Source organism: Parus major, chromosome 2, assembly GCF_001522545.3.
Source record: "Parus major isolate Abel chromosome 2, Parus_major1.1, whole genome shotgun sequence".
Classification (NCBI taxonomy): domain Eukaryota; kingdom Metazoa; phylum Chordata; class Aves; order Passeriformes; family Paridae; genus Parus; species Parus major.
Window position 1 is genome coordinate 63,396,403 of NC_031769.1, and position 25,514 is coordinate 63,421,916.

The 25,514-nt window shown below is 38.4% G+C and overlaps 1 protein-coding gene and 1 long non-coding RNA gene across 2 annotated transcripts; both read right to left on the bottom strand.

Annotated features, from left to right (window-relative positions):
- Positions 1 to 5,096: 5,096 nt before the first annotated feature.
- Positions 5,097 to 25,514, bottom strand: TMEM170B (transmembrane protein 170B). The gene is made up of 3 exons (XM_015619372.1): positions 24,961 to 25,514; positions 17,388 to 17,558; positions 5,097 to 13,340 (listed from the first exon to the last, which is right to left on the bottom strand). The coding sequence occupies exons 1-3, from the start codon at positions 25,055 to 25,057 to the stop codon at positions 13,210 to 13,212; spliced, it is 399 nt and encodes a 132-aa protein (XP_015474858.1). The 5' UTR covers positions 25,058 to 25,514; the 3' UTR covers positions 5,097 to 13,209.
- LOC107200624 lies at positions 23,702 to 24,860 on the bottom strand. Its single transcript, XR_004495937.1, has 2 exons — positions 24,454 to 24,860; positions 23,702 to 23,936 (listed from the first exon to the last, which is right to left on the bottom strand). It is a non-coding gene; the product is annotated as an uncharacterized LOC107200624 (long non-coding RNA).

A 25,514-nucleotide genomic window follows, 5' to 3' on the forward strand; every position in this document is an offset into this window, starting at 1 on the left:
CTATTGGTTCCAGGATAATACACTATTATAAAATAAATAAAAATAGTTGTTAATCTTCAATATGAAAATGGGTGGCTCAGCACTGGGCATATGCAATCACTGTGATTATGAGACTGTTTAGGCAGATAAGTGGAAGTATGGGGGGTTTAATGCTTATATGAGGAACTTCAGGTACTTTCCCTCTCTACTGTAAAGCTATTGAAGTTCTCTACAGAACTGTTTGGAATCTTTCCCATGGGACACGAAATCCTGTGAAATAGCTCTACTTCCAGTGAGAACTGATAAGTTTCTCTTGCAGTTGACTGAGATTTTAATGTGACTTGGATGATCTGTCTGTTTTCAGGCTGATCTTCCTTAGACATGCCAGTCAAGGCATTAATTGACCAAGATCCTCTCTGTCTGCAAAGTAATTACTCTGACCAAACCCTTGGGAAGTGCTTTGCAAAGATTTAAATGCAAGACCCTGTCTTGGCACTGAAGTGCCTCTTCCTGAAGTATCTCATATCTCAATCTGACCAATTAGGAAGCCGAGGAGGGCTTCAGTTTCCAAAACACACCGTGAAATGAGAGCACTTAATGCAATGGCTGTACACTGAGAGAGGCAAGCCTAAAGTTGGCCTATGGGATTCTGAGTCCCATCTTGCAGGAGCTAACACAGATGGCAAAACCATCACATTCAGTTCCTGAAAAACTCCCAGTTTTACTGGCCCGCTTGGTCAGCCTGCAAAAGTTAGTGCAGAGTTAGAGCTGCACTGCATGGAAAGAAGGGAGGTGTTCCAGATAAGACACCTGCTGTGGCAAGCCTAGCTTCAAGAAGACATTCCCTTCTGTCCCAGTTTGTTGCACACTCCCACTTTTACTGTTTCCTTAGTACCTCTCACTAGTAAAATCTTGTGCCCTGAATTCCCAAGCCAACACATTACTGCCCTTTTCCTTTATTTGGGAACACATCCACCACCACCAAAACCACATTTCTTTTTTGAGTCAGGTGAAGAGTAATTTAACATTTAAGTGTTCAAGATTTGGATTTTCTCATCTTCTCCTGTAGTTTTTAGTTGGAATTTTAGAAATATTCGTGTCACATAGCACAATGGTAAACACAGAATCAGGAATAAATAATAAATAATACCTTGAGTACCAGACATCATAAGCAAAGATAAAGTTAAGAGGAAAACTGTGAGAATGAATAGTTTCAGTCTGTCCTAAGCTTTTAAATGCTAAGACTATTTACTTTTGTAGACATAATATTCAGAAGCAGCATTAAAATAAGATTGTTGCTCTGGTCATGATCTAGAAGTGCAGCGTGGGACGAAAGGGGAGAGAAAGGAGGAGGAAGGGAAACCATGGACAGGCCAAGATCACCACCTAGTGACAAAACTTCTGCTTTGCAGGGGGTTTGCTGAAATATCAGACAAACCCCTGGTGTCAGAGAAACAAATGATCCAACCCTTTTACAACCCTTTCCTAAAGGAAGGATTATACATTGTTTCACGATTAGGAAAAAATTCATAGCATACGATTTGGTACAGTGAAATACGTAGTACTTGTTTGTTCTTTTTGCTTGCTTGTTTTAAAGAAAAATATTTTTCTTATATTTGTGGGAAATCGATGTGGCAAAGCACTTGTCCTAATATTCCCCAAACTAACAATTTAAATAAAAATAACTTAAATATTATCTGAACCGGAACAGGTTTATAATTAATTATTTTGTCATTAGTTAATAAAGGCATGAGTTTTCTAAACTGGTGGGATCCCAAAAAACATGGAATAAATACTACATGAAAGAGGAGGTGTTCCTTCTGCATGAGGGGAACAGCCCCGGGTGTGTACCTTTGTGCAGCACCTGACTCTGAAGGAGAATTGAGTGAAGTATGAAGATTCTCTGGAATCTATCTTTAATTATTCCAGCACAAAACATTATTCTTTGCTTTCATATCTCACTGTTTTCTTTCACTTCCTGTACAGAACTGCAATAATTAAAAATGCTAAACTTGAGGCAACATCTTTTATGTGGATGTCTACCTTTTTATATTCAGAATAATAAAACTCTCCTAGCCTTCCAGATGAAGCTCATGCTGCCTCCCTCCTTGTTATCACAGCATCCTTTTCCCCCATTCTGAGAAATACACCTTACCTTGCTCCCTTTGCACACTCTGTAAAGATCCTCACCATAACTCAAAGCTTCCTAGTCTTGCCCATGCTGTCTCTTGCTCTGGCTTCCCCATCCTAGCTCAGTTCCATGCTTTCACTTCAAGGTATTCCAAAAGCATGTGTCACTCAAGCCATCTAATGCACTATCAGGGCATTTTCACCCACATCCAATGAGCCTGACATGTTACTGTCAGGCAGTGACTGACTTCTCAAGCACTGTTATGCTTTATCCCTAATCACTCAAGTTAGCTATGTGAAAACAGCCTCAATTTTGACTTTTTATAAAACATTTTCCTAAACCCTGGCATTTTAGCATGCTGAATAATGCTATCACCTGATATTTCCCATCCTGCCTTTAGATTACTTTTCTACAGTCTTACACTTAGCTACAGCCTGTTTAGGACAGGTCCTGTGCATGCATGCCAGCACAAGAGGGAAACAGCCAGGGGTCAAGGCTCTAGGCTGTCCAGTGCTAGGAGCAGGGCTGCACACCTCTCCCAGGGTAGTCAGGGAACAACAAATAACCTCTGATGAGGGAGGGTGCTTGGAATGGTACTAAAAGCAGAAGCTGTGCCTGGCAAGGTTTGGAAATGGAAAGGCATCCTTTGGCTGTAACTGTTTCAACACTAAAGAGAGAATAAAGAGGGCATCAGCAATATTCTTTTTTAAGGCATCATTATTTAATTTTTTTTTTAGATAGTAGCAAGGACAGTTTAGGCAGCTCTGAAGTAAAATGCAGCCACAGTACAGAGGTGCTGGTCAGCTGATAGTCAGGCACTGTGCAAAGGGACAGCTTTGTCTGGTTCTGCAACAGTTGTGTTGGGATAAATTCCATGTTAAATAGGAAGCTATATGCTCAGACTGCTGATTACTCTGGCTCCCCTTCCACTGATAACGTTTCAAGCTGCTATTTTACAATAATATTTTCAGTCAGCTTTTAACAATTTTAAAAATCCCTGATAGTGCCAGCGGTTCTAGCATGCCTGGAATGTCAGTAATCAGTGTTGTTCTATTATCCATCAACAAAGCTGAGCTGACATATGCCATCATTTATTTGGATAAAAGGAACATACTTGAAATAAAAATTGTGTCCTCATGCTCCCTGAATAATTTAAACTATAAATATGTAAAACATATTCTATTTTACAGTTGAATAAACTTCACCTACACTGTACTTCTGTGTCCAAGCTTACTATGACCACTTGAAAAATAACAAATACATCTAAAAGAAAAGGTAGACCCCACCACCATTTACAAAGTATAGCCAGGAAGACAAGCTCAAGTAAATATGGATATACATATTTACATGTCTTTATTTACATATATAGTTGTAGATATTTTATATATGTCATAATATGTAGAACACTTTAACACAGTTTTATTCTGGTTGCATCCAACCCACCAGGCTAATTACTTACGGTATTCTAAAGTTGACATATTATTTCTCTTATGTGTAAGGAAGAGTGAAACTGATTTAAAAACCTTTCTGTGAAGCAATGTAAGATGCAATGCTTAATAGCATTCCCTGAAACTAAGCTTCTCAGAAAACAAGAAAATCTGTTCTTTGGAAGAATATGTGTCTTAAAAATAAGTATATCTCATTTTTAAGAAGGGGAAAAAAAAAAATTAGTTGTGAGTGAGCCATTGTGGGGTACTGGAAATAGCATTTGGATATTGCTCTTCCCGGAGTGAGGGCTCCAGGTTGGACAGAGATGACTTACCTTGGAGCAGCTCCCGCTGGGGACACAGCTCAGATTTCAGAGATGCTCCCACAGAGCTCCAGGGCAGGCAGCCAGGGAGCAGGGTGGCAGTGGAACATCCCTGCTCCATTCAGAGGCAGATGCAGAGGGTACACAGCTGCTCTGCAGAGGCAGGTACCCCATGCAGGACACAAAGCTAAAGGAGCTGCCTGCTTCCGGCAGTTCCTCTGAAAGCTTATACTTTTGCACAGCATTGCATTGTGCTTTACACAAGCTCCTCCAGAGTTTATAATCAGAAGGTTCAGGTATTCTGAATCCTTTCCTCTCGACAGATTTCCCTTTTTGCACCTCCATCACTCACAGTAAAAGCTCATCTTGACTTATAAGTTAAAAAACCCCCCAAAAAAAACTTNAAAAAAGAAAAAAAAAAAAAGACCAAAACAAACAAAAAACCCCACAACTCACCGCTGTTTTGAGACATAGCAATCTGGTTTTATACTCTCTAAAGCCCTTTAAGCACTTCATAAGTCAGCTTCTGTGATGCCATCTCTAAAAGCAGTACTTTCAGTCTCCATGGAAGACACACAAACGTACTAGTGAATCTTCTCAGACAAATTATTTAAGAAAATACAAAGCAAATAGAACTTTTTTCCTTTAAAATAAGCAATACAAAGCTTACAAAATCACATCTCCAAGAGTTAATAACTAATCATGGTGAATTAGACTTCCTAAAAAATTAAGTACATGGGACAAAAGCAGGAATAACTAGCAGCTATATACCTCAGCAGGACCACAAAGAAAAAATATAAAAGCATTTACATCATGTTGACTAAGCATATTTTCCCCAAACAGCTTTCCCTTGTGAGCTGGCTTAACCTGATGATCTACATCAATCTGGTTCTCATTTCTGCAACCAATTTGTTTTCTAAACTACATACACTCAGTTGCATAAACAAATCCTTATTATAACCACAGAAGCAGCTGCCTCAGTTTCTGCTGTAACTAGCCATTTACAGATGTTTCATTTGCTCAGGTATTTTTTTTCCCAAACACTAAAGTTTAACTTAAGAAGAAACAGAGGCCATAGGTTAAAAAACTGTGTGTGGAAACAATGCAGAAATGAAGGTATTGTCACAACACATTTTAATCTTGTGCTAACACAGGTAACAGTGAGGGTTTTTTTTTCTATCTATAAATCACAATTAAGACAATTGCAGGAACACACCAGTGTGATCTACAAGAAGGTACATCATTTAATTACTAATTTTAGCTTTATTTTATGTGTACATCTGTACATTTCAACCAGATTCACAAAATGTAAAACTTGTGTTATCAGAGTGTTTCATACAGAGGTTGACACATAACTTCATGATTACTTAGAAGAACATGCAACAAGCTACATAAAGTTTATGAAAATAATTTAATAGAAAATTTTAGTTAAATAAATAATGAGAAATCATGTTTAACTTGGAAATTCTGTTTATAAGCTACTATGAGACGTTTCCTACCACCAAAAAGAAAATAAAGAAATATAAATAACTACTTAAAGATTCTTTAAATCTTACAATTGGACAACTGTTTCATTGTGTCTGCATTCTAAAGAAGGGAAGTGGAAATTGTGCAGAAGAATGTTTTACTCTAAGTAATTGTCCAACTGTTATTGCTGTTTTTCAAAGAACCTGAAAGCATGCAATGAAGACTTCAAACTAAACAGACAGCTGAATGCACATATTTAGGTTGTTAACACAACTAAAATAAAAAAGATAACTACAAAAGTTTCCCAAAATGTTGTGGTTTGTTTGTTTTAGGTTTTTTTAATATGCACATAGAGAACTGTACACAAACAGGGAAATAAAAAAAAGTTGCTTTAAAAAATGAAATACAGTAGTATACAGTATTTACAGCTTAAAAGCCATCCTTGTTTTAACTGGAGCTAAACTATTACGTGAGCATGCAGTACATCCACAACTCAAAACAATTACCTTTAGCACACTATAACAGAGTCCTGTAAAAAGTATAAATCAACCAAATGTTAAATCACTCTTCTCCATCACTGTTGTTACTATCTTTGAGCTTCATAACAATGCCTAGGTCACAACACTTCAGCTTAGGCAACTTCATAAAGTGAATATATGAACATCTATTTCTAATACAAGTTTGAAGAATGCATCCTATAAAACAAGACAGTTTATGGTGAGATACCAATGTTATTTTGTTCAAGACATGCTTGATGAAAAGCTGCACTGAAAGAGCACAAGTATGCCAGTGGATTAATGGATATTTTTTACCTTTGTCATTTTTAAAGACTTTCAAATTCCCGTTTTCCTCTCCTGATATTTGTTCAGACAAATCCAAATAGTTATAATAGTTGTATTTGTAAAGCTTATAGTACAACTGTTGAAGTTATCAATACAGATATGTTAAATGCTTTTTCTAACTGTAAAATAGGTATTTATTGTGAGTGGTTTCTATAAGCACTTCTGAAGAGTTGTGTGCTATTCTATATATTGTCACAGTCAAAAGTTTAGTTCTATAGATACCTGATTATTCTCTAAAACACCCAAAATATTAAGGTCCTTCAGAACTTCATTTACTGTGCAAAATTTAGACACATTTCAAACAAAACCTCTACCCAAGCAATTTTAAAAAGTTTCAGATTTTTAGCTCCCATATACCTTATATTGATGGATTTTACAGTGTTGATACTAAATATCTCAAGTAAACCTAGAGAGTTAGGTCTCAAATCAAAAGGAATGCCATTTCTATCAATCAAGTATTGCTTGTTTTACTGAAAATGTCTCTTCAGTATTTACTTTGCCTTATAGTTGGTGTTTCCCAGTCCACAGAAGAAGCACAAAAGGACATACTACCCATTCCCTTCAACAGCTGTCAAATCCTGCCAGGGTTCATGCAGTAGCTTCCTAAAGTCTTCAGTAACTACAAGATGACAATTAGAAGTGACAAAATGTGTGTTCTTGAAAGAAAATACTTTTTAGAGCATAATTATTTCTATACCTGATACACTGGGAGAATACCCCAAACAGTAATACATCTTAAGGATTTGAGATGTCCTTGTGATTACATTTAGAATTAATGTACAACCTGAATTTCTCTTGTAACTTCAGGCACAATTGCGGGAAACAGCAGAAACAGCATGCTTCAGGACATAATCTGTCACAATTTTAGGAAATCCAATGTATGTACTCAGGTGGAATTCTACTTTCTATAACTTCACTTTCCCAAAATTATGTGCAGTTACATACACAAATTAATGAACCAGGATGAAGATTTCACTGTTGTAACAGAGTACATAGTACTTTTCCCACTGACCTGAAAGGTTGTGATGGTGGTGACCAAAGTGCGACCAAATATTTGACCTTTAGCCCAAAACAAATGTTCAGCTCTGATGAATTCATCTCTACTCAAAGAACCTTTATTCCTTCTGAAGCAACAGATGAGGATTTGAACAGTCTTTCTACCTTGGGCTGCTCCCAATCGAAAGACTTAAAAATATGTTATAATTCTTAAGGTATCCCATCAATATGCTGATGGAATTGTATGTTAAATTTTGGTAACTCTGAAAAAAGGTTATGCTTTAGCATTTTTGTGTATGTAACAAATTATGAACAACATTCAGAATTCCATTTTGTCTCAAATTGCTTGGAATTAGATTGGTTATTAGGATGGCAACTATGACCTATCTCCATGTTTTTCCCCTTAACTGAAATACACATATGATGAAAAAACCTACTTCTAGAAACAAAAGAGAACTGAAAAATAATTCTCAGGTTCACAATTGCATTTCTAGGCCCTATTAGAGTCACATAGTTTCTGGAGAGGGAAGCTAACTGATTAATCCACAATTCATTACACCAAGCAATACTATTGTGTCTATTTATTTGGAATTAGACACGTGTGATGTTGGATGGCTGTGTTCAAAAGCATGCAGTTTAATATACTCATGATATAAATACTTAGATTTAATGCAGGCATGGCATTATTAAAATACACCTAGTGCATGAAATACAAAAATTAAAACAAAAAAAACCCAGTTCTCATAGTTAATAGAGCTCACACTCCATTACAGTTTCTGCCCAAATGCCATTATATATGTGCCCCCCACAACAGAACTCAAATGCAAAATGTAAGCAAAATAAATATCAATGTACAATATGTTGAGAGGGAAACACTATTTCCTTTATCAACATCAGAAGAGTGTATTTCAAAAATAGAAAGCTACTTTAGACAAAATCAGATCCATGTTGAATGTTCAAAAACGGTTAAATTATTGGTTTCTTAAAAAAAAGTCAACAGCAAATCATGGATAGCCACAGCACACAGCTTAGTATCATAAACTCAGAATTACTCAGAAAATTAAAGACAATAATTATTTGGAAGTTTGTTTTTTTTTCCTGAAACATAGCTGCAGGTTTTGAATCAAAACAAAATTTTTTCATCTGGGGAATGTCAGGCCAACCAGAGCGGTGCCAAATGTTCCTTAGCTGCTTCCCAAGAGGAGAAGCAAGAGAGCAACCACCTCCAGTATATGCATACCAATGCACAGAGACTGTGGAAGCTCTATTGAATGCCTGAGTCAAGGTCAGAGAAGTCATCTCCAAGGGGAATCTCCAAGTAGGCATCTGCTACTGACCTCTAAACCAAGGAAATAACACCAATTAAACAATATTTGGGTCACTTAAGAAGGCTTTGGGTCAACAGAACCTGTTTCTATGGGTGATTTTGGCTGCCTAGACACTTGTTGGAAGAACAATACACCAGCCCACATGTTATCCATCAAGTTCCTGGAGTACATAGAGGACATGTTTGGAGTACAGATGGTTAATGTGCCAACCAAGGGTGAGGCACTGCAGGACTTGATACTCACAAAAGCCAAGTAAACCTGCTTTGTAAAATCCCAATCAGTGATAGCCTTGGCTGCCATGACCACAGTAGTGGGACCCTGCTGAGCACACTGAAGGTCAGTGTTAAAACAAAGATTTTAGATTTAGAAGAGTAAACTTCACTATGCTCAGAGCCCATGGGAAGGGATACCATGGAGGAAAAGGAAGCTAGTGAGTGCTGGCAGTTTTCCACCAACAGTCTCCTGGAAACACTAAACTGGTTCATCACCTCCAATGTCAGGAAAGAGGCAGAGCAAGAGACCTCGTTGGCTTAACTGTGAACCTCTGGATCTTCTCAAAGGCAGAAGAGAAGTGTACCAGAGATGGAAAAGCAGGAAAATATACATTGAGAACTAAAATGACATTGATAGGATGTAGAGAGAACCTTCAGGAGTTCAACAAGGACAAGGGTAAGATCTTGCATTTGACAAAACATAATCCAGGAGTGCAGCACAGGCTGGGATAGAGCTGTGTGAGGAACAGCTCTGTGGAAAGGGCTCTGGGGGCCCTGGTGGACAAGCAGCTCCATGTGAGTGAGCAGTGTGCTGCTATGGCAAAGAAAGCCAACGGGATTGTTGACAGGATGGATTGGGTCAACAAGGGCATCACCAGCAGAGATAAAATCACCATCATCTCACTCAGCACTTGTCAGGCCACACCTGCAATACTGGGCTCTCTGTATTCAGCTTTGGTCTTTGAGATGCAAAAAACCCACAAAACCATGGACAGGCTGGAAGGGGTCCAGAGAAAGGCCACAGGGATAATCAAAGGTCTGGGAAGCCTGACACATGAGGAAAGGCAGGGAATTGGGTTGATTCTGCCTTGAAGAAAGAAGGCTTAAGAGAATTTTTATCACCATATTCCAATTTTCAAGGGGTGGCTACAAAGAAGAGACTCCTTTTTCACAAGCAGTCACAAGGAAAAGGCGAGGGGTCATGTGTACAAATTACTTTGTGATATTCCAATTGGACACTGGAATAATGACACTGGAACAAAGTCCACAGGGAAGTATTGGACTCCCCAGCACTGGACACTTTAAAGATTTGGCTGGTCAGGGTGCTGGGCTACCTGGTTTAGACCGTGCTATTGACAGGAACAGTTGGACCAGACCATCGTTGAGGTCCCCTTCAACCTGGTACTCTATAATTCTATGATCATACTGATAAATTGAAAGTGTGTGGAATGTTTAAATCTTTGATAGCAGCAACTTCTACAAAAACCAGCAGCTTTTCCACATTAAATAATATATTCAGTACTCCCCCTTCTTCCAAATATTAAACGGTGTCGATGTATTATTTGTTCTGCACAATGCAGAATGCGCCCAGTGATACAAGGCAGAGACAGGCAGAGCTGATTCAAGATAGTGCTCAAACATCCTGTGTGGACAACACCATTGTCCAAGGGGAACCAGGGTACCATCAGTGCCATTCACACCCAAGATATCTTTGTAGCTTAATTAAGAGGGGCAGGGGGAGGGGAGGCTATCTAAAAGAATTCTATTTTTCTTGGAAAAGCTGTTTCAGTTAGCATGTGTCAGGACACTCCACAAAGCTACCATTCATTCATATATATATAAATATATATACACACACATATATACACATACACACACTGACTAAAGCACCTGATGCTTAACAATGCTGTTTCTAGGGATATGGAATGAAAGTTCCAGGTTTTGCAGACATAAGACCACTTACACTTTCTTTCACTGCTAGAGTTACTGAGCAGTATGTTTGTGCTGTGATCAAAGAGCACCTCACAAACTTTTTATCATTACAAATTCCTCACAAGAAACAGCTGAAAACAAACTTCTGTCAAATAAAGCCTTGTCCCTGGTAGGCCACTTAAGCATTATATTATCTGCCTGTCCCTTGTTGCCAGGCAATAATGCCAAATAATGCAGAGAAAACTAAGCACACAACAATATTTTAGAAGTGAATACAATGACCTTTCGCAATAAAAATTATTTGTAGAAAGGTAGCTTAAAACCTCCAAAAATGCCTCCTGGTCCAAGGGGGAAAGTTACAATGGCAGCAATTGCATTGGCACAGTAATTAAAATGAAGAATGAAGTTCATCAACACAAGCATATGTATCTCACCAGTTATAGCAGGAGTCTGCTGTAGTTTAACTTGGTGAAAGACAGAAAGCCATTGACCAGTGGCAGCATAATAGCCTCCTATAAAGAACAAGAATTGAGATGTTCAAGGACATTTGGAACCTGTGGAATAACTTTCAGTGTGAGATAAAGGCATGAGACAGTCTGAATTAATGAACACAGTGCTTCATGATATGGTTGGTTTTGATCCAAACAAGCATTTCCAGGTTGTTAAATAAAATGTTTCAAAGTCTGTTGAACAAGACACAGTGGCAAGGAACCAAACTGATTAGAAATAATCAAAATAGAACAAGAACGAAGACGTGACAATTTGTTTTAAATCCTCTCCCCTAAACATATATGTAACAAGGCACATTAGGAGAAATATCTTGAATTACTTTATTAATCAATTTGACTTAAATACCTGAAATCAGTTTTCTCACAATTTAAGACAATGGGGAGAAGTTTAAATTGTTACACATGTCATAATTTCATTGTCTACTAAAGTGCAATGGTTGTGTGCCAAAAAGTACAAGCAGAAAGTAAAAGACAAAAGACAAAAAAAAAAAAAAACCACAAAGAAGTTTTTGAAGACATTCAAAAACAGTGAGACCATATGTATTCAGCCACTTTTTTAAAGCAATTAAAAGTAAAAATAACAGCGAACATATTTATAAACCTGTATTTTAATTTGTTCCCTGCAAAGCCCATAACTTTGTATGTTTTTCAAACAAGACTTTGATGCTTTTAAAGAAAACAAATAGCATTAGCATTCCCAGTACTTTAAAGAAAGGTATGTGGAATAAGATAAAGGCAGACAGGTTAATTAATTATATTTTTGAAGTAGTAAGCAATGACTGGATTGCAAGTTATATTTTAAACATACTCTTTTAGGTGTGCAGTAGGTGCCAGTGTTTGTGACAGTCCTGAAAGTGTTTTTGACGTCATAACAGCAAAACCTTTGAGTGATTTACTCCCCATCAGCATTAAGAGACAACTGCTGAAAAGCATTTAGTTGAGAAAAAATGTAAAAGATTCCTTATTCTTCACAGAACTTTATGTCCTTTAAATTTTGCATTTCATAAATAATTAGTCATTAGACTTAAAATTTCTCTTTACTCCAAACACATTTATGACATTTCACATGCACAACACCACTCAGTCCCTTTTAAACTAGAAACGCACAATCTACTAAAAGCTTAAGCATTTGAAAGTTCCAGGTATCTTCATCTTTACAAAGATAAAAAGTGTTCAGAAACAAGGTAGTAAATACATTAGTGCTGCCCCAATTACAAATTTTTGTTGTATGGTAACTATTTTGTTACACTTAATATTTTTGTTCAGTAGAAAACCAACATATCATTTTGTTACCCCTCTCCATTTTCCTCATAGGTGTATTCTCTGAGAGTTTTTTATATTTGTGTGTTCCTTACAGAATACATGTAGGGGTAAGGGTCCTACCAGTGCTTAATTAAGTATAGGGAGTTTATTTGCAATGAGTACTCTTTTTCTGAGGTTTGCAGAAGGGCTGGTAACCATCTGTATGTTTAAGACAAAATATTTTTGAGGAAAACATCAGTTTAGGATTTGTTTGTGCATACACAACAGCTTGTACTTAGTAACCTTCATATAGTCTCCTTAAACTCCTGATTTCTGACAGGTTAAAATCATAAAGAAATGTGCCAAAGAAAACTGCCATGAGCCTTTCTTCACATAGTGCTAATTATATCAGGGTTCTTAAAGCCGTGGTTCTTAAACCCCATCAAAATTAATCTACATTTTGAAACAGATCTAACAAAGTCAGATCTGTTAAAAAACAGTTAAAAAACAAAGTTGTTTTGAATGCTGAACAAGAATATTCAGCATTCAGAGAGATTCTTCTAATACACGCAAGTCATATGAAATATCTTGCTATTTCACCTGAATTCAAGGAGAATTGTGCACATTCACAGAATTCTTCTACATTCCAGAGCTTACCCAGCCACCCGCTCAGAATTAAACCCCAAGTTTGGCACACGCAGCAACTTTCAGGACGGCCCCTCTGTTTAATTCCAAGGTGTCAAGGACAGTGATCCCATCACCAAGCCTGGCAGCTGCTGGAGGTACTCCATCTCTGCTTGGCACACAGGGATCCCCCCTCACCCGTGACGGAGGCACGTTAAGGCGCAGTGCAGGAGTGCAGCAGTTCCAACACTAGAGGACAGCCTGATCATTTGACTGAGCCTCGAGATTTGTAGTGCGCTTTCCACATAGCTTCCTTCCTCTTGCACTAGAATTCGAGCTCATAAGCTGATGAATCCAATTTCAGGAAGCTTCTCTTCAAATCAAAGATGTTTTTCTCCCCGCTTTCTACATAAGTTTCAAAGCGTTGCAAGAATTCTTGAGAATGAGATAATTAATGTCAGTACTGTCTGTCCAACGCCAAAGACAAGAGCTTCTAGGGGAGCCATATTCTTTCCTGCTACTCTGTAAATTCCAGCTACTGCAGCACCTAAGAATCACAAGGAAAACAATGATCAAATCACAGAAAAAGCCAAGGTTTAAATATGTGACAAATTATCTACTCTACGTGTCAGCTATTTATAGAACATTACCAAACACTGTATTACTTCATGGCATTACACAATTATCAGCCTTGTTTGTATTTTTATAGTTAAATATATCCTTCAGGAATAATTTTCCCAATTGAACCAGATCAACTTTTCCATCATCAGTTTAAGAAAATCAAATCTTGTTCTTTCCCTGTACACGCCTTCAATTTTTTATTTTTTTTTTTAACATTTTTTGCCTTGCACCAGTTTGAAAATGTAGCAAGGCAGTCCTCTAAAAATTGACCAAGTCTGAAGAGTGGTTTCATACTGTTTGTATAGGCAGGGAGAAGACAAGAACAATAAAGCTGCTAGTGTCAACAAAACAATTGTAAACACACATTTTCCAGCTTCATTTAATACTTCAGATGAATAAACTGGTCATACCATATGAGTTTATTTTGACTTAAACTACTGAATCGGAAACAATTGTTTAGCAAATCCAGCAAAACATAAAAAAGGTCAAAGTACTGCAGTGTTTTCCATAAATGTGTATGAGAGGAAATTTCTAACCAGTACAATGAGATTTTAAGCTATAGCACATAAAAAGAACAACAAACCAAAACAAACTCAACAGATCATTTTTCTTGTACAGCTGTGTACAATATTTGAAACATTTGAAATATAATATCAAGAGGCCAGGATCAACCAAAACCAAACCCAAAACTTAATTGTAGACCTTCAGTATGCATTGTCTCAGATGCTATCTAGTCATAATTAAATGCCTTCAGAGATCACAGAGGCTTTTTCAGGCTCAAAGAGAACTGAAAAGTCATCAAAATTTTTTCAAATAATATGCAAGAGGTTTTTTAAAAAAAGGGGATTTTTTTTTGTTTGTTTTGCACAGTCACTAACAGGAATAGACTGCTGGAATGATCAAAAATCCATTAGCAACACAGAAATACATTGAGCCCCAACAGATTTTCTGAAAGTACAATCAGCATCTGAATCATCTGACATCTTCAAAAAGTAACACCTCAGTTTTACAGCAGCTTTAGGAAGAGTAAAATTCACTAAGGATTGTGGCCATAACAGTATTTATAAACACTATTAATAGTAATGTTAGGCAATTTTTGGGTTAATTTATTTTTATTGTTGCTTTTTAAAAAAAACATTTACATGTTTTTATATTTTTTACATGTTTTTATACATATTATGTAAAGTACATTTTGTCTGAAATATCTCACCAGAAGGCTAGCCTTATGGTATTTGACTCAGCTACCTTTCATAAGCTTTTCCATTTCTTCCTTGGCTAGCTGCTGTCAAAAAATGCGAGAGATCATTTAGACTGAGCCCACTACTGACATTAAAATTATTTTTCAGATTGAACTCTTAAAGCAAATTTAAATTGGCCAGAAATTGTATACCAGAATTGTCACTACTAGATCAGTAACAGAAATTTTGGGCTTTGAGAAAACACTGAGATACTCTGGGAAGTATCCAGAATAAAAAAATAAAAATTTGGTAGATTGCTATTTATGTATTATTGCAGAAATAACAGTATGCAGAACAACCTGTAATGCATTACCCAGCACAGCTGGTATAGAGCCAAAAGTATGTACAATAGGCTGCCAATGAGGGAAATGAGAATTTGTCACCAAAAAGGAGTGTGCTGGGGAAGAGGAGGAAGGACAGACCCTTCTGGATCAAATACAGCTGAAGTCCTTGCCTTAAGCTGCCTGGTGTTTATATATTCTTGTTTGGCTTGGTGGGAATTTTTTTGGTTGATGTTTTGTGGGTTTGTTTCTGTTAGGTTTTGTTGGGTTTTGGTTTCAGGTTTTTTGGTTGTTGGTTTTTCTTTTTTACTGTATCCCCTGTTGATTAGTAATTTTTTCATACTGTTTTTAATAACCTTTAATTTCCATGATTTTTCAAAGCTTAGAAACGGAGGAATCTCCTGCCTTTCTATATGGTGGTAAAAAGGTCCCAGACATCACAAAGTCTGAAAGATCTCCCTGAGCAAAATTAAACTTGCACTGTGAATTGTCTATACTGCCTTCATTCTCCTACACAAACAATGCTGAAGACTGGAAATACAAAGTGGAAATTGAAGTCAGTTTGCTATTTCAATTTCTTAAGCACTGGGCCAGGCATATTCAAATAGCTGATATTTCAATTCACATCTCCCAGTTTGCAACACCGTAGCTATTAAAAATCCTCTTTAATATTTGATCACCATAATTTGCCTTCAAAAGCTCCCCACAGAATTTCTTTCAGTATGAAACGACTGAGTTCTGGCCAGAAAAAATACTTCAAGGTAGAAGTACTTGCCTAACCAAGTTGCAGTGCTCTTTGCAAAACCTTTGGGAACAGCATAACAAGTCTACAGTCTAAGCTTAGAGAAGTTCTCAGATGAATATGCACACAAACAGGACTGCTTATGTGCTAAATGTTTTGACCTGAAAAACTGGATGCCAAAAATAAAACTGTGTTGCTCCTCTTTTTATGCAAAGATAAAAGACACAAAGTACTTTCATTTGAGAGACACTGATCCTGAAACCTCCCCCCCACCACAGAAAGCTGTGAAAGTGTCTGCTCAGATCTCTCAGCACCACATTTCCTAACTTCAGTTCTTCAGAAGTGCTCATGCACGCCTGACTTTGTAACAGGCTGCTCTCATTTTAATCCTAAAACAAAAATCAGGATAACATATCAGGCACTCAACTAGTTCCAACTTACCTTAGGAAAAAAACCCAAAACTAACAACCCAACACCCCCTGCAAAAATCTAACAAAAAATAGTTACGCTGAACTGTACTGTGTTAAATTATGGAAATTTTAAGCTGACAAATTTGCAGCAATTAAAACAACCCTTTGAGGAAAGTCTTAGTGAACCTTCTCAAGACATTTGTATTTTTATTTAACCTTGAAAAACAATAGTCAGGAAGGTCTTTCAGCAGCAATAAGAAATAATCTGTCACAAATCCTCTCTGAATGTGTCCAAAGCTGATAGTGATACCACTATTCTGATAGCCTGGGCAGAACACAGGAAAACCAAAACGAAAGGTAGGAAATCTTGCCTTCAGACTATATGGTGGTTGCTAGATTTATGGCTCCTTACCCTCAGAGACCTTTCAAGTTAGGCAATCTTTTCTGCAACACTGAAGATTTTGGGGCAGAAACTACGGCTCAGTTAACATAGGCACCATTCAACACATGGATTTTAATGCTGAGAACTCCTAACTATCACTCTTTCAGACAAACACACTCTACTTTCCTGAAAAAATAACATTTACTATTTTTCCCCTTACAACAGAAAACTCAGCATGCTCCTATTTGCTTGGGAAAGCTACTGTAGTCCTTTTATAAGTTTGATTAAACAGAGCTGGACATGATAAAACCAAAGAATGAATAAAGTGTTCTACAGGTTTTATGGCCCATATTTCAGTGCTGACATAGATAACGAAATTTCTTGGGAAAGATGGAAAAGCAGCATCTGGAACCAATAACTCTAGATGAAGACAGATTAGCAGCACTTCCTCAAAACATTCTTGGCAGCACCACTCATGTCATATTTGGTCAGGTGTAACTACATAACACGCTCCTACTTTTTGCAATATTTTAAACACGAGTGTGGTTTTTAACTACAGCTCTGTGAACCCTCCGGCTTGAACAGAAAAAATGGTTGCATCTATCTGAGGATACAATGTCAAGAAATAAAAAATGTATCTTGAGCGGTAGTCATTCATCTAATGCCAAAAGAAACTCTGTAACAGATGCCCTTGACAAATAGTACTTCACCTAGAACATCAGCAAAGCTTAATTTTTATTTTATTTTTTTTTTGGGAGGGGGAAGTCACTCTATGACTATTGCAAAATCCTTAATAAACAATTAACTCAGAAAAGCAGTTTTGGTTTTGTTTGTTTTAGAAGTTAGATGTAGAATAGGCATGGAAAAAAACCCCAAAACAACAAAAAAAAACCCCAAACAAGAACAAAAGGCAGACTTACTAGTTATCATTGCTCCAGTTATAGAACCCAGAAATCCAATGCTGACCACAATGACAGAGATCAGCCTCCCCTGCCTATGCCTCTGCAGCATCACAAACATTAATACTCCCACAGCACCATGGACAAAGAGAGAGGAGAAGAGCGCCCAGAGGAAAACCCAGTACCACATCTCTGAAAGAAAGCAGTCAAATAAAGGGTTAATACTTTTTAGGCAAGAACTTTATAAGCAAGAAACTTTAAAACATTGCAAACAATCAACAGTAAGAAAAAAGCAATACTGATTTCCATCTTAAAAGTGATACATGTGACACCAGCTGCACATGTTCAAGACTCTTTCCTCATTTCAGCAGTCTGTCAGAAAGGATTAGCTGTATTATGTTAAAAATTATAAAAAGGATTCTGGCAAAAATCTTAATTCAGATGTATTTTTGCAAGTAGCCATAATTCCTTTAATGGCTTCTTTAAATAGTGTTGATTGCAATTTCTTAGTAGGCATTGTAACTGCTTCTGTAGAATGAAATACTCTCTGACTCAAAGACTGAACGAGGAAAAACTCAAGAACAGGTTTGGGGTTTGTTTGGGTCGTGAGTTTTCATTTTGGGGCGGGTGTGGATCTTTTGTTGTTTCCCAACCCTCACAAATAAGAGACAGCATCAGGTAACATCAGATGGGAAAACTGAGATTAAAGACTGGCTTATCTACACCCAGGAGCTGCAATAGACTGTTTCATCAAATTAGCTTCAAAGATGCAAATAAAAACAGTATAATTTCAACAAGAAATTTTAACACATCTAACTCCTCGCTTCTAATTGCTCAGTACAGAACTTCAGAGAGAGGTAGTGACTATTATTTAAATTACTAAAATGAGCATCAGATCTTAAGAATGTTTGAAGCACAAACATTTCTTTGAAGAATGGCAGACAGGAAGAGTACCTTCAAAGAAAAGACCTGGAACCATCTATGGAGCTACAGAATAACTCAAGAACCTTTCTCACTTGGTTTTCCTGAAAACATGCTATGAATCAAAAGAGTAAGTAAATTTAAAAAAAGAATCTCTTTTGTTTTAAGTCAGCTACAGTAGGTATGTATCATTACAGAATTTAGCAAATTAGGGTACATATTCCATAATCTCATGACACTGTCATTAATTCAGTTTTTGCTGCAGTTCCCTCTCAAAAATAGAACAAAACAAAAAACCCCAGCTTCCTTACAAAAGCAAGATACTTAGTGCTTATGAGGCAAGCCTGTATTAATGTAGCTTGACTCATATCAACTATTGGAGAAAAAAAATACAACCCAATTAGCTAATTTTAAAAATACTGAGCAGCACAAAACATACTGTGAAAAGATGCTGAGAAAAAAATGTTGCTACACAGTAACCACAGCCCTGGGAGCCCATTGTCAGTAGGATATGTATATAGATAGCACAGAGTTTAAGCTTTTTTTATTTAGCAGTACTTTGGGAGTAGCTCAACCCTTCCCCTTTCACACAGGCATAAATGGCAACACTATGCCTGCCCAAGGATGAACAACTCCTCTAAATCATGATAGGCAAAAGCACTTTTGAGAGAACAGCAAGGAAAGTGGAAGGCAAATCTGCATCCAATTAATACTTCAGCTGTAGTTCAAGGTGCAACTGTTCCTTCTGAGCGCCTGGATACATGCACCCACATCCTGAGGGAGGCTCAGAGCAGCACTCCTGAGATCCTCCATCCCGTCAGCCCAGGCCCCAAAAATGGGTCTCAAAAATCTTGCAAAAGGATAGTGACCATTTAGTTCCCCTAAATGAATGTCTCATCATTCTCAGAAGTTGCTGTGACAGAACAGTTGCATGAGTGTCAGGTAGTCACCCCACAAACCCCCTGACTAAAATTAAGAAAGACTGACGGAGCTAATGTGTGGGAGGAGAACCTCTCCTGCTGTCCTAACAGGCCTGGTCCATTACTAGCACAGCCTGGGTGTTTCCATTGTTTCATTCAAGTGGAAGCACGTGAACAAGAGGATTAACCTAAGATCTACCAATACAGAACACTGCAGCCCTGTCAGACCTACAGTTTGACAACAGGGAAACAAATTTTGGATTTATTAACCAATCAAGAAAGTCTGCGGGAATCTGACACAGTCACACCCCGTAATTTCTACAGGATTTGTTAGGCATTGCATCACCTTTTAGGAAATTGGTGTTTGTAGGCATTGTCAACCTTTATCAGGTAGAAAAGACAAATGATTTCCAGTCCCAGGAAAACTCACTAGGATGACTGTATTTTTAGAAGAAAATGAAAGCTTATGGGAAGGTTAACTACTCCCCTGTAACTAAGAAACCAAAAATATTTACAAACTCTTACACAACAAAATAGCTCCACAGTGAGCAACTATCTTCGGTCTTATTTATGTTCCAAATAAGGCTCAAGGAAAATTAGCATCACCCCTCACTTTATATTTAGGGCAGGAGGCTTGGGAATAGAACAAGGACCAAAATGTCCTGTTGGCTAAAGGAATATAAACTTCAGTTCTTTGTAACATACTTTCTCCTCCTACTCTTTAAAGCGGCAGGCATATTGAAAAGTTAATTAGAGAATATCCAGAAATATTCCTTGTTTGACACAAAACCAGCTGTAGCTTTGTTAAACTATGACCTCCCTTCATTAAAATATCACCCAGGTCTTAGGAGCTGAAACAGGAAAAATCACTTCCAAGCACCTTCCCCAGGAAAGGCCGGAAGTTATCCTTTCTTATCCTCTTTTATTTACTCTTTCTGTGCCTGCTAGTCATTTATTTACAATTTATTTACAGTCATTTATTTACTCCTGTTCGTAGGGTGAGTGATGAAGCCAGCCAAGTAATTTGTTTAACAGAGATGAACAAGGTAAGAAGAGAGAGACAATATTTCCAGCAAATTGGAGGAGACCTTAAGCTCTATTCACGTAGAGGACAATGTAGACACTCTTACCCTGATACGGTGAGGGCAGAGAATTATTCATGTTCTGTAAAATTCAATATCATCTAACCTCTGAATCACGAAGTGAGATGACTCTCAAAAACAGTATGTTAGAATAACACTGAAAGACACAAAGAATGGGTTGGGAATAACACTGAGAGGTGCCACTAAATAATAGAGAAAGAGAATATGGACCTCTGAAAACAAATGGTCAAGACTTTACTTGTTCAAAAATGACTGAGTAGTTTGATTGCTAATTGACTTGCAACATCTCTAAGGAAGAGGAAGTGAGACTGAAGTGTCTCAGCTATTTATGTCCCATACACTGAATGATCCTTTAAGCAGCATAAATTTATGTATTGCTACCCTGGCAAAAAAAGCAACTTCAGTCTTTGTGCAGCTATTCTAATCAGCTGGCTCTTCTGACAACATGAACTGCACAGACAGAGCACTTTGCTGTTACAGAGGTAATGATTTACCTATATCTGTCAGAGAGATTCAAATACACACCTAGCCTCAGTTTATTTAGTCATGTCCTCAAAGAGCATCCCTAAAGAGACATCACTAGCATAAAATTAAAAATAAAAAAAAACCCAACAAAACACTTGCAACTTCCTTTGCTTGACCCTAAGAAAATGTCAGAGTTTACTTTTAGTATATCCAAATTCCTTAAAGTCAACAAAAGACAACAACTTATATCAAAATGACACAGCTCCTAGAGAAATACTAGCTCCCTAGGAACTAGGGAAGGCACAGTAATTTACAAGCACAGTGACATTCAGTATATTGCAAAGATGTTCTACTATTAAGAGCCACTGAGATACATTTTTCATGTTTAAAATTCTTAGTGCTTAAACTGAATAGAAGATTTAAGACAATGTTTATATTTCTTTACTCTGGTTTGCCGTAGTTGGGGAAGTCTTTTTCCCATCAGAAAAGCTGCAAGGCTCAAATATCTTGTAATTAATGCCCAATCACACCAGTTTTAGTGTACTTTGTTAATTTTGATACTCACACATATCAGATAGAAAACATGCATACATTATGCTTATGTACTACAGATACACATTATACATATATTAGTGTAGGCATACACAACATAAAAGATCAGGAAAATATTTTTTAATGCATGTTATTGTTTAGAATGACATTCATATCACTTCCATCTTATCAAGACTTGAAGTTGCACTCCATCAAGAGTTTCATCTTACACAAGGAAGGAGACAAATTATAACATTTTCAAATATTATCTATATATATCAATATGCTGCCCTACTGCCACTCAGCTTCAGTAAACATTGAGTATCTCCTTAGTCCTTCATCTTCAGCACTTTTCCTATAGTTCTAAGCTCGTTTGGCCAGATGGATAATGATTGCCTACAACATGTCATAAATCAAGTGATTTACTCCAAAACAAAGTGTCTCTCTATGTCCAGTCCAAACTCAGTACCCAGCCTACTACTATTAGCTACAGAGGTAAGTCAAGCAATAAGCACCTCTACTAAGAATACAAAAATACAAATTTAAGTCCACAACGTAGCACACATCAAATTTAGAACTAAAAACAACCCTGTCATTTTACATTCCTGTAGCTTATAAACTCAAAGCACTCAGATGAAGTGACAGCATATCATACCTGCAAATGTAATTCAGCTCTTTACATGCTGCATTTTTTTCTTCAGCACCAGTTCCTGTCCTTAATTATTGTATTAACTTGCACTTTCAAAGTTATCAACAATGCACTCAAATTGTTGTTTCGAGATGCTAACATTTTTGCTTCTTTGAGTGGGGAAAAAAGCACTTAGCTGAGGAGCATTTAAATCTCAAATTACAAACTGGTCCTCTCAAGTAACAGCATAGGGAGCAAAGAAAATCCAGACAATCTGGGACAAAGGAGCACAGGATGGAACTTAGGAGCTTCTATTAGTGTTAGTATTTTATTAGTATTATTGCCAAGTCCTTTATTGTGGAAGCAGCCTTTAAACAATTTTTATTTTACTAGATACTAATAGTGGGATTTTTTCCCCTCCTTTTGCAGTTCAAATTCAGCTATCTGATTTGCTCTAGCAAACCTTGATCTAGCACTAATTCTAAAACACAACAGTTCACATAAAAGAGGTGTTCTTGTGATTTACTGGAGGATGTAACAAAGAGTGAGGTAAAAGCCACCCCACCTCCCCCATGTCTCCTAAAGCCTTACTTTCACCTCCCAAGAGAGGTCAGGAAGATGAGAACCGAGCACACCATGGTGGTGGACCTATGTTGAACTAAAAGGAGCAATGCTTGCAGCTTTAGCTGTTACTGGTGTGATGTGTATGTGGCAGCAATGAACCTGTCTGTGGTCTCCTGGGCATCCGAGGCCACGAGTGAAAGACAGGATTTCCTTTCTTTATGTTGAACCTGATTCACAAATATGGTATAAAAATAATCTTTTGCATTGACAAGAAAAAGAACCCACCAAAACTAAGCTATTAGGGTATGAAGCATCCCTGGCTTAGGCTGGAGTTCACATCAGGACCCTGTTGAAAATTTCAGAAAATGAACATACTTTTAAGAAGGATGCTGATAAAATTTTGCAACATGTTTGTGAAAACATAATCAATATGGTTTATCTCAAGGAGATAAATCTTTACTTGTGCAACTAAAAAGACCACAACTTTAAGTCCAAAAGCAGACAGAAGCAGTGTTGAATATTCATGGAACATGGTATATTAATGATTTTCTTTTCCCAGTATTGTGTAGAAGGTTCTCCTTATACCTCACAGAGGTGCAAAAGGGAATGGATTAAGTAGCCAAAGAAGATAAACGCATTCACAAACCAATTTTCTTAGGTTTTGAACAAAGTTTACTTCAATAAGTAGTAAGAAAGGGCTTATGTAACCAGTTCAGCTTTTGGTTAATATCAATTATTATATCAATATATATTCTGTCCTGTGGAAATTATTTTTAAGTCCAGTGCAAGTTTTGGACTGCTGCTAGTCCATGAGAACATTGAGCTCAACAGGTTATGGCTGTAAGAGCAGCCTGCATTTAAGCACCAATTTAGAAACTGCAATTATAACTGTCAGTGACACATTTTCCAACAACACTATGATGGATAAAAAAATATTTTTCATATATTTTAAGTTAAAAAGAAAGAAATCCATATTAAAAATGCCTTATGCAAGCCCTCATCTTATTGTAAAAGCACTGCAGAACGAGCTGATTTTAACTCTGGGCACTGAATTTCATAGAAATGCCTATGTTGCATAATGATCTAATAAGAAAAACTTTATAGAGGATGTCTGGCACAAAGCAAAGCAAAACCCATTGTGAATTTTTTCCTTTAAGAGCACAAGTTTTTAAAGCAGGTACGTTAAAGTGACTACTCAGGAAGTGAGCTGTATTTAGTGTGTCACCACACTAATACCTGGAAACTTTAATTATCAGACACACACTACAAAGTTCACAGATAAGATAAATATTAAAAGGTTAATCTTTTCTTATTACACTAAGATGCATCCTGGAAGTTAAAAGAACAAGAAAGATGATCACTTTCTGTTTGCTACAGCTTCAACTTCAGCTACACCTCTGTTTTCATCTCACTTCTATTTCCATCTCACTTCTTCCACCTTTAAAAGATTAAAAAAGAGAACAGAATGTATCTATTAACCATTAATATATGGTTACATACAAAAAGATGACATAACACTCTTTCATAAATATGGGAATATTTCCATAGCTGTTTAAAACCCACCCCTACTCAACATTTTCCACTAATCTATCACCACCTAATACACCCCTAAAACCGAGCAGAAAGAATTTACTCAGTTACATCTCTTTTACTGACACCCAATCCCTGCTTGTTCAGAGCTGGGAGCTTATGTTTTTCTTTACACACGGACAGAATAAGGGAGGATACCCCTTTCCTCTATGCCTTGGGTCTCACAGTAGTCCACACCCATTTGTCAGCCTGAGACTGAGCAGAAAAAAGCAGTTCTTGCCAAAAGCCAGCCAAAGCTCCCCTCTCCTAACAGAGGGTGAGGACCTGGCTCTACTTTGGTACACAGGATTTTTTTCTTAGCAACTCAGTCTTTAAGAATCCCAGATTGTTAAGATTACAACTACTTGTCAGAAAACAACTGTCACCTAATTCACTCCCACGGGCCTCGTCGTCCACAGGTATACACAGGGGTAGTGGGGGAAGTCTGTGATTCTCCACATTCAATTTTACGGTCCTCTAGTTGTTTTTTTATAGCTGTCAAATGCCAGTCAGCATATATGCACAAGGGGAAAAAAATAAAACAAAAAACCAACCACCTCCACAAACACACTCCAGCCTTCCATACATATTTATTTATACACTCACACACACTTTCTCTACAATCCTTCACTCACGCAGAGGTACCCATCGCTCGCACAAACACAAACACACACACACACACACACACACACACACACACACACACGATGTATGTCACAGCACACGCATGTAGGCACCCGGAGAGACTCGGGAGCACAAGCCCCGGCTCTCCCTAGGCGCGGCACAGGGAGCCCACCGCCACTCCCACGCCCTCCATTGTGCTCCAGCCCCGGAGCCCGCCCGCCCCGCGGAGCGCACCCTCGCACCCGCACGGCCCCGCACGGCCCCGTTACCCGTGAGGCTGCGGAGGACGGTGCCGTGAGCCCACAGGCTCAGCACTTGCTGCACCGACAGGTTGATCATGGAGTTGTCCCCCGCTTCCACCTTCATGGTGCCGCCGCCGGGCGGGGTCCGGCAGCCGCCGGACCGCGGGGCGAGAGGGAGACGGCGGCGGCGAGCAGCGAGAGGGCGGGGAGGCGGCGAAGGGAGCTCCGCGCCGCGGTGGAGACATCGAGGACGGAGTGGGGGAGGCGGCGGCCGGGGGGAGCCGGGCGATCTCGGGGGAGGAGGGGAGCCGGCCGCTGGCGCTTCCCCGCCGCTCAGGGGCAGGGCCGGCCGGCGGAGCCCATCATCATCACCATCACCATCATCATCATCATCGCCGCCGCCTCCTCCATCAGCTGTGGTCGCCGCCGCCTCGCCGGCGGCATCGTCACCCCGGTCACCGGCATCACCTGGAGCGAGGGCGGGGCGGCGGCGGGCCGTCCCTCAGGCGGGCGGCTCCATGCGGGAGCAGCAGCGGGGAGGCTCCCGGAGGGGAGCGGGAGCTGAGGGAGCTGAGGGAGCG